The sequence below is a fragment of the Triplophysa rosa genome, linkage group LG16 (assembly GCF_024868665.1).
Source record: "Triplophysa rosa linkage group LG16, Trosa_1v2, whole genome shotgun sequence".
NCBI lineage: Eukaryota > Metazoa > Chordata > Actinopteri > Cypriniformes > Nemacheilidae > Triplophysa > Triplophysa rosa.
Window position 1 is genome coordinate 8975057 of NC_079905.1, and position 10236 is coordinate 8985292.

A 10236-nucleotide genomic window follows, 5' to 3' on the forward strand; every position below is an offset into this window, starting at 1 on the left:
TAAACAAACGTTATGTGGCTTAACATCCTGAAGACCTCCGTAAAGAATCTGTTGAGTAGTTTTTATTTAATTTAATATACAATAAAATATTAAGGTAAATTAAAGATAAAATAAATTGTGACCCTGGACCACAAAACCAGTTTTAAGTAGCACGGGAATATTTGTGGCAAAAGACAACAATCAGGAGTAGAATTTGTCCGGTTAAGAGTTGTTTTTCCACTGAAATAAGTTTAGACATTATTTTAAGGTCGAAAAGCTACACAGTGTTGTTCTAAGTAAAGATCATGTTCCATGAAAATATTTTATAAATTTCCTACCTTAAATAGATCAAAACTTATTTTTGTGAATGGATGCATCAGAATCATTAACAAAAATGGCCAGAAACATGCCTACAAACATCGCTCGCTGCTGCCTGCTCATTGGGAATGACCCACTCAAGTTTGGGATAAAGCTTAGAATTTCAGCTTTCGGGTTCATCTACTCTCCACAACGTCATTACAGCCGTAAACCTACAGAGAGCGTTAAAACAAACCTGTTTCTTCTTAGCAGCGGCATACAGTGTCTCTGATTAACAACTTCAAAGGTGATTTTCTCAACATGTTCTCACCCTCGGATTCAAAACCATACATCAATGGGAAGCTTATTTATTCGGCTTTCAGATGATGTATAAATATCAATTTAAAAAAATTGACCCATAAGACTGGTTTTGTTGTCCAGGTTCACAATTTTTATATTATAACTGAACACCGACCCGAAGTTAACTTCGGGCCAGCATGTGCATCTGATGAAACAGTCACTCCCTCTATGTCCTATCACTTTGGAGGTGGGAGGGCAAGCTAGATTTGGACAGTGTTTGGGAGGGGGTGGATGGCTCTATATGGAAATGGAAATGTAGGTGGGGTTGGGAACTAGCAGGTTTATGTTACAGAGCTTTGGTTGGTCCATGCTTTCCATTAACTCATGTTGCCAACAGAGCTCTGACTGGCAGACAGACAGACCGAAAGATATAGAGACAGAATACTAAGAAAGAAAGAAAAAGAAACCTGTGTAAATTCAAGAAGTGATAGAAAGTGAATGAGAACAAGGAAAAACAACAAAGGAGAACAAGAAGATAAAGGAAGGTCTAAAGTAGAGGTAAACATTGTCTGTTCTTCATTTTGTTGATGAATGTTTTTTCATTGGGTAAAGGACAGAATACATATTTTGTAACTATTGTGACAAAGCAGATGACATTGTGTTTGGGGTCTGGAAGAGACCGTTTTATAATTAATTTAATAAATCCTCTGTCACATATCCACAATGAAAAATGATACAATAACAACTCCAGTTATGTATTTTGCTTTGCTTATTTTGCTTTCTGTAATGTGTTTTTAGTTTTATCTCAACACGTGCAATCTTATTATACTGAATAACAGTCAAATGTCTGTAAAGCGCTTGACTGTGAATGTTTTGACAGCAACAGAAAATTGCATGTGCGATACTTTCAACGCATTACTTTACAAATGCAACAAATTATTTTTAAAAGTCTCTTTAAATTCCGACAATGCATAGATGTTTATTTACAGACAGCTAATTTGAACAGCACGCCTGACATTTGACAATCCAAACACAGACTCTGATGATATCTTCAAAGGCATCTTATAGTGACAGGGTCTAAATTTAAAATCCCAATCAAACTCAAATACTAAGAATGACATGAGGGTTGTTTCACACCATCTATAAATAACCAGCAGAGCAGAAGGAATGTAAGTTGTTGAAGGTAGGATGCATAGTTTGACTTTCCACAACACAGCTCTCATAACTCTCATTCCCTGTGTCTTTATATTTTTCCCATTTCTGCTTTAAACTGATTACCTTATCATGACAAAAGCATCATATCAAAAACAACCAGTGCAATGGTTGTGGGTTCAAATCCAAGGTAGTATGCATACTGACAATAAATATATAACTTAAATGCATTGATATGTGAGAGTGTTGATATGAAAATAATTGTGGGACTATGTGAAATAGGTATTGTCAAGTCAAGCTATTAGAGCTAAGCAATTTATTCCAAACATGAAAGAAAATCAGTATAAATAAATGCGTAACCAAGTATACCTGATATGGAAAATATCATGTAGTGACTTGATGAAGCAGTGCAAACTTCAGCTATTTTTTTAGCCATTGATAATTTCCCCCAGTGCATTTTTCTCTGTTTATAACCGTTGCTGTAAATAGCTGAAATGTGCTGTGGTTATATGCAGGTCGTAGCCCATGCAGGGCCAGCAGCTGCTCTGGTGTCATTTAAGGGTGGTGACACACTGGTAGACTGCTGTCCGGCCAGTTTGTGCTTTATGACTTTATGTCGCAACAATCTGCTGAAAACTGCACATCTGATCTAAGTGACATCAAGTGTCACAAAAACTAATCTCACAAATTTGTCAAAAACATACGAGTTCACATTTTGACTTGTGGCTTTTTTACCTAGCACACATTTTAACAATTTTTTAGAAGATTTACAAATTTCAAATATAATGCTTTATAGTATAATTTTTTAAGATATTATATTACCTTGTATTTTAATATGTATGCCTTCAAACTCAAAAAACTGTTACAGTTATACCATTCCCTTTAAGACAGATGCATCACCACTTAATACATAAAAACTGCATCTTTGTGTTGTGGTACAGATTAAAGGCTTTAGTGTCAATTGTGGGTGAGAGAGAGAGAGAGAGAGAGAGAAGAAGGGGATTAATGACACTGTGAGGGTAATTTAAGCAGCATGGCCCCTGCCATTCTTTCTACGTGGCTTTAGAATATTTTTAGAAGCGATATAAGCACACCTGTCTATCACAGTCCACATGCTTGCTTCGTTCTTTGCGTGACTGCGTGGAGACCACTTTGATCTCTTGCTAGAACAACAGATATATATTTGCAGTGTGCATAACAAAAAAATCTGAGCAACATTAGGTGAAATGATGGAAAACAAGTAATATAACTTTTCATGTGCCATGGTGTGTGACTATTACATTCTGTGTGGGGAATTGTTGCAATAATGTGCATATGTATAACTTCCACACATCCTTTAGTGCAGCCTAAAGAATCAAAAATCAGTATTATTCCACATTATATCTATTATAACATTCATTAATGTAACTGTGTATTAGTGTGATATACTACATCTTAAACTTTTTAAATTAATTTTTCATCGTTTTTATATACACAGTTTTTTTTACATAATATTAATAAGGGACTGAGTGGAGTATTTTTTGACATTTAAATAACTGTAAAACGTAAAATATACAATTACATGATACAAAAGTTGTGATGGTGTTTACTTCAAAATTGTGACATATATCTGAGTAAAATGGCTCCATGGAATGAGGAAAAGTGTAGAGTAAAGTGTAGTGTAAAAAATCATCCTTCCAGAACTGACTGAATCATTGGAAGTTGGAAACTTGTCCTTTGCACAGTTAATAGAGATTTTTGATGAGATTATGAGAATAAACACTTCAATATAATATTTTATCTCATGATGACTTCAATTTTAAAAGCTAAAACCTTGATATTAAAGATGAAATAAAAGCGTGTTATTTTTTACACGTGCCTGTAATAAACTACAACCCTTATCATCCTATTTGGGAACTCCACTACAAAACCACATGCACCTGTCAATCACCCTCATACCCACCCACTGAAAACAGTAAGATGATATGTAATGTAAACCCATCCATGTTGCCCATGATATTATAAAGAATGTAATTTGTTGTACTGTATTTCATTCCAGATCACAAGTGCTAAAGCAGATCGAGCTCCTCTTCTTCATCAGTTTACAAGTGTGGTGCGTCTGTCTGTCTGTCTGTCCGAAAACTCTCTTCATCATTCAGTGCTCATGTGAAACAGTAAACGTGTTGCAGCTTGAAAGTGAGTCTGTCAGTAAAAACCTTAAAAAACATAGCACAGCTTGAATCACTTCACTGATATTGGATCATTCTGACCTTAGGAGCCCATCCGTTAGAGAATCAGTCAGCCCTCACCGTTAGCCTGTTGTTTATAAACCTAATATTTAACCCACCCATCATAATGGCTCCAAAGAAGAAGTCGTCACGCCCTAAAAAGTCCATGCCTGAACTGACCACAGTTGAGAGTGGAGTACTGGTCCCAGAGCCCGGTATTAAGAAGCTGGAGGTTCCTATTAATATTGAGCACCTGAATCGACTCAATGGGGTTCCCCTGCCACCGCCCATCATACGACCTGGGGAGAGGGGTTTTGGCCTGGGCAGCGAACTCACTCGTCCCCTACATGGATCTGTTCTGCTTGAGGAGCTGAGCCGAATGAGGCAGGAACGTTTTCTCACTGACCTGGAGATGGCCTGTAAAACCAAGGCATTTGATGTTCACAAACTAGTAATTTCCTCGGTCAGCCAATATCTTCGTGAAGTTCTGGCCAAGGACCCGGGGCTTAAAAGATTGGAGCTCCCAACAATCTCACCTCTCGGTAAGCAAAAACTGTAATAGTTTACAGATTTATTAACAGACTTTTCAGATATTTTTGAAATTCTGTCAAAAAAAACATTAAAATACAGAAAAAGATGGCAAATTTACAAGAAAAACAGAAAAACTGTTATTTACGGAATATTTCTGCCACCCCAGCTGCCAGAAATTTAATGTTTTTTAAAGGATTTTTTTACAGTGTAGAGTAGAGAAAAGATTGAAACTATTTCTTTAATATTTGACCAACGCATTGGTCAAGCCTTATATTAAAATCCCATGTTACTTAATATTTTATATTGAGAATTATACATATTTATTCTTTATATCCGCAGGACTTGCCAACGTGATTACATTTGCTTACCTGGGCCGTGTGCACATGTCCCTGTACACTATTGGTTGCACTGTGTCTGCTGCCACCACCCTGCAGATCCCTCATCTTCTCCAGATGTGCATGGACTTCCTCATGGCCGAGTTGAATGTTCACACTTGTGTGTACGTGTGGAACATCGCTGCAGCATATGGCCTGATGCCCGTCCGTGAGGCTGCCCGCCGCTACATTATGGAGAATTTCGCCCAGTTCTCCGAGACCAGCCAGTTTAACCAGCTCACCCTAGAGCAGATTACATCCTTCCTACAAGACGACAACCTGGTCCTTTCCTCAGAGGTCACCACCTTCCAGGTAAAATACATAACTACAGTTATGAGAAAGCATTAGATACAGCATGAGCACTATTTATAAAGTTGACTGCAACACTAAATATATCTCACTCATTTTAACTCTTCTTGGAAACTAGGTGGTCATGAAGTGGCTGGACTTTGACCCAAAGAGACAGGAACATGCTGCAGAGCTGCTGTCTAACGTGCGCTTTGAGACTATCCCCGCCAGCGAGCTGGTTAGTGAGGTCCAGCCTGTGGCACGTATGATGTTGGATCCTCAGTGTCACCGTCTGCTGGTGGAAGCCATGAACTACCATTTGCTGCCCTACCAGCAGAGCACACTGCAGTCACGTCGCACAAAAGTCCGGGGAAGCCAGAGCGCTCTGCTGACAATCGGGGGTCGCCCTTCACTAACTGAGCGCGCCTTGAGTCGAGAGGTAAATATAAAACAAGCCCAAGTCAATGTTTAAGAGAAGAGTCCCCATTGACTTCTATTGTATGGACAAAACCTCTGAGACATTTCTCAAAATATCTTCTTTGGCGTTCCACAGAGTCAAATACAGGTTTTGAACGACATGAGGGTGAATAAATGAGGACAGGTTTTTTGTGAATTACGATACAGGTTTAATTTTTCGATGGGAAATATGTTGTTTTATTGTGACCTTAGTGAGTGATTTTAAAGAGTTGCAAACATGGCCGCCGACTTCCCTAGAAGGTCTTTGGGTTTAATCTGTGCAGGTATTGTGGAGAGATCCTCGAGAGGGCGTGGCCACGTGGCGTCATCTTACCCAACTCCCAGCGAAGAGCTTCAACCAGTGTGTGGCTGTGATGGATGGATTCTTATACGTGGCTGGAGGTGAAGATCAAAATGATGCCCGTAACCAAGCTAAACATGCTGTTGGAACCTTAAGCAGGTACGTTATCACATCAACTCAAGTCAACAGTAGAACCTACAAAGATTTGACCGCATCATCTTCTCGTCCTCAGATACGATCCTCGCTTCAACACCTGGCTCCATCTAACCAGCATGCGTCAACGACGCACCCATTTCAGTTTGGTGGCCACCGCTGGGCGGCTGTACGCCATTGGGGGCCGCAACACTGATGGTCTTCTAGCGACTATTGAGAGCTACCAACCCTCTACCAACACTTGGCAGCTCCGTACTCCAATGGATGTGCCCCGATGCTGCCATGCCAGTGCCGTTCTGCCATCCGGAGACATCCTGGTCACCGGTGGCTACGTCAATTGCGCTTACACTCGCTCGGTCATCCGTTACAGCATTGGCAGCGACACCTGGATCGAGCAGGGAGAGCTTGAGACACCCCGTGGCTGGCACTGCTCCACAACACTAGGGGGCAAGGTGTACGTGGTGGGTGGTAGCCAGCTTGGCCACGGCGGAATCCGCATTGATGTGATGACCATGGAGGTTTTCTCCCCTGATAGTAACCAATGGACCAGAGCCGCAAGCCTGCCCTTGGGAGTGAGCACAGCTGGTCTGTCTCCACTTGGAGATCACCTGTACCTGCTGGGCGGTTGGAATGAAGCAGAGAAGCGTTACAAGTCAGCGGTCCAGCGCTATGATCCACCCACTGATAGCTGGGGGGCTGTGGAAGACCTACCTGAACCTATAGTGGGAGTGTCGTGCTGTGCCCTGCCCTTGCCCCCGCGCCACATGACCCGCAGGCACCGAAATACCCCATTCCATGAAGATCAGAGCACGGCAGGAGAAAAAAAAGCATGAATGACAAAGAGCAGGAAAGAGATAGGGTGATGTGATGATTATTAGAGTGGAGAAATGAAGGAACTGGTGAGGGATGTGTACAGGTGAGATGGAAAACTGAAGAAGGGAGAGAAGAGCGTGATAGAAAGGAAAACACTATGCACAAATAGGTACAAAGGGAGTTAAAAAATAGTACTACCTAGGGCCCACTTTTAAAGAGTGTGAAGGATGACTGCATTTCATTATACATGAGAAAGAGAAACGAATCAGTGAAACATCTGTGTGTGAGGTGTTGTGAATGAATGCATTTTAAAAATCGAGCCATACAGTTCTAATGAAAATACCATCATGGGATTACCATTTATTCCAGTTATTCATTTGCATTTCATATTATTTATTAATTACTTAATCACGTTATATATCTCTAAATAAACTGCATGTTTATTTAGTTGTTTAATGTACTAGAAATTGTGTATGCAACTCCTTCCCACCGACATATGCAAGAAGGTACCAAAGTATCCACAAAGGAATGTGTAAACCCAGGAAAAATATGTCATTCTACTGATTGGCTGTGGTCACAGTTGCATTTAAATCGACATCAGATCACCAGCACAACCACCCTAGCCCAAACTCAAACCCCAAAATGTCACAAAATTAAAAATACATATTTTATGTTCACATGTGCATTACACTAAATTTTCATAAACATAATCTTACCTCAAGAATAAATGATGAACATGATGAATCCACTCTCCTTTAACCCACATAATAAAAACATAAAAACAACCCACAGCCCAATTGACCTGGTTTTGCAGTGGAAATTTAAATGGGAAGACATTGGAAACCCAGTACTCAAGCTCCTGGATTTCACAGAAATAAAACATTAAATTCTCTCTCTTCTGTTGTCTTCAATATTACTCTATGTAATGATTTTACATCATTGTCATATAGAACATTGTCAGAAACTTACATTGTGGCACATTATGAAACCTGATATACAGTTGGGGACAAAAATATTTGCCCCCTTGGTAGGCCTAAATATGAGCAAAGAATGCTGTGAAAATAAATCTGCATTATTTCTCCTTTTGATATTTTGTTTTAAACATTCACAAAAATCCAATGTTGCATTGAAGTAAAACAACTGAAAGTGGGGGAAATCACATTATGAAACAAATGTTTTTCTCTAATACACACTGGCCACAATTATTAGCCCCTCAGAAATTCTTACGAGTAAAATATCTCAAGTATATTTACAGTGACATTTTATATACTATAAAAATACAATACTAGGTTCTATTGCCATATGAAATGAAGAGTTTTTTGGCAGCAAGAACACAAAATGGGTTTGGTGCACACAGGGATAAAAAAAATTGCCCATGTCCAGTTAAACAAATTGCCTCCATAATTCTGTATGGAGGAATAGTCCAAGATCACTTGTTATGTATACTTCAGACATAAGACTCAAAGCTGTTTTTTGCAAACGGAGGTAGCAAAAAGAAATGAAGGTGGGCTAGAGTGTATTTAAAAAATAATAATTTCGTAATGTGATTTCACCCCACTTTGAATTGTTTTACTTCAATGCAACATTGGATTTTTGTGAATTTTAAAATAAAAGGAAAAACAACTGATTTATTTTCACAGTATTCTTTGCTCACAATTACCAAGGGGCTAATATTTTTGTACCCAACTGTACTTTAAGACCTTTGTTAGTGCTATGCAACACTGATATGAACATGTGAGGCATAATAATACCACAGACGTAATATCAAAAAGACAAGGAATGCAACAAATTTGGGCTTTTCATTTATTTATTTCTTATAAAGTCAAAAAGGTGGTCCTTTACTTTCCAGGGAGGATGATGCCATCATACTGAAAAGACAAAAAAAGATTTATGAAACTAGTGAGGAACATAAGTTCTATCGGTTATATTTTCTCAATAACTGAAAACATGACCATGGATTTTTTTAAAAGATATGTTCTGTCTTTACTAAAAACAGCATTAATCAACAGCACAGCTCCTAAAAGCCAAATCACAATCATCAATAATGCATGGGTTGAAAAACAGAACCTACTGTATCTTAACTCAAAGATGAAATATTAAAACAAGAAAGGTCTTGTAGAACATAAGCTGCTTGAAAATTCTGAGTGGGTACAGACAGATTAAAAACACAAACCTTCTGTTGGAACCACCGCATAGCCTCCTCCTTGCGGATACGGTGCTTGGCGCCAATGCGGCCCTTCTTCCTCTTCTTGTCAGCAATGCTGAAACCGGGTCTGCCAAGAACCTACGGTAACACAGGCCATCATGAAGACATTTATCTACCTCCATGAGTGATTAACACTACAAATATTACAACTGACTGTGTATATAAGGCTTTTTTAGTATGGCCTTAAATAAGCATTTACAATAAAACAGAAGTGTAGAAGCAATAACAAATAATTTCAAACAAACTTTTATTTTTATCTTTGAAATGCTTATTTTGAAAATAAAATTTCTGAGAAAAAAGCACAACATGCTGTAAATCAGCGTTTAGCTCAACTTGGAGGAAAACAATAATGCAGCTTACCACGTAGAAGTCCAAGCCGTAGATTCCAATGCTGGGGTCGTACTTGATGCCCAAATCAATGTGTTCTTGGATACCGAAGCCGAAGTTTCCTGTGTCTGAAAAGTTGTTCCTTCTCAACTCGTACTCGCGTACCTACACACAAAGTAAAACAGAATATTTTCTTTAATACAATAAGAGACAACTCCCTTGATACAAACTCAAATTTTATATACAATTGCTGTCTGATATTGAGCAAATATGGGTCTATGAGAGAAATGTAATCCAAAGCATTGGACAAATCTGTATAATAATCCTCAATATTTGTTTTTCTGAAACACCATTTCCAACAACACAACCTTACCTTCAGTCCCTTCTCGAGAATTTCCTCAGCTTTGGCACCACGAACAGTGCAATGGACTGCAATCTTTTCATTTCTGCGAATACCAAAGGATCGTACAGTATAGCGGGCTGTGGAGAAAGAGAGGTTTGCAATTAGTACATGACACAATCTTGCAAACAGATCTACTGAGGTAACATCATCCACCTACCCTTGGAGAAGACGGGAGTCTGTCCGGTAAGCTGCTCCAGCACTTTAGCCGCACGGGTCAGCCTGTCACCGCTCTCACCCACACAGATGTTCAGGCACAGCTTGCGGATGCGCAGCTCCCTCATGGGGTTCTCCTTCTTCTCACCCTGGTCCTGTACATCAAAACACACATTTAATCAAACTCCGTTTTATATGTACCTCAAATAAACACATACCAGCAGGTGTTATTTTGCAATATACTTAACGGCTACGCGTCCTAATAGAACATGCCCGGACATATTCACGATTTGGAA

At 39.2% G+C, this 10236-nt stretch overlaps 2 protein-coding genes across 2 annotated transcripts; one reads left to right on the forward strand and one right to left on the reverse strand.

Annotated features, from left to right (window-relative positions):
• The first annotated feature begins 959 nt into the window (after nucleotides 1-959).
• On the forward strand, nucleotides 960-7743 carry klhl43 (kelch-like family member 43). Its single transcript, XM_057354943.1, has 7 exons — nucleotides 960-1134; nucleotides 3767-3903; nucleotides 3983-4477; nucleotides 4806-5152; nucleotides 5268-5567; nucleotides 5869-6044; nucleotides 6118-7743. Exons 3-7 carry the CDS (start codon nucleotides 4063-4065, stop codon nucleotides 6869-6871), a joined length of 1992 nt encoding a protein of 663 aa, XP_057210926.1. The 5' UTR covers nucleotides 960-1134; nucleotides 3767-3903; nucleotides 3983-4062; the 3' UTR covers nucleotides 6872-7743.
• Nucleotides 7744-8640: 897 nt separating this feature from the next.
• rpl11 (ribosomal protein L11) lies at nucleotides 8641-10236 on the reverse strand. Its single transcript, XM_057354949.1, has 6 exons — nucleotides 10189-10236; nucleotides 9945-10095; nucleotides 9758-9864; nucleotides 9418-9549; nucleotides 9025-9135; nucleotides 8641-8719 (listed from the first exon to the last, which is right to left on the reverse strand). The coding sequence occupies exons 1-6, from the start codon at nucleotides 10219-10221 to the stop codon at nucleotides 8690-8692; spliced, it is 564 nt and encodes a 187-aa protein (XP_057210932.1). The 5' UTR covers nucleotides 10222-10236; the 3' UTR covers nucleotides 8641-8689.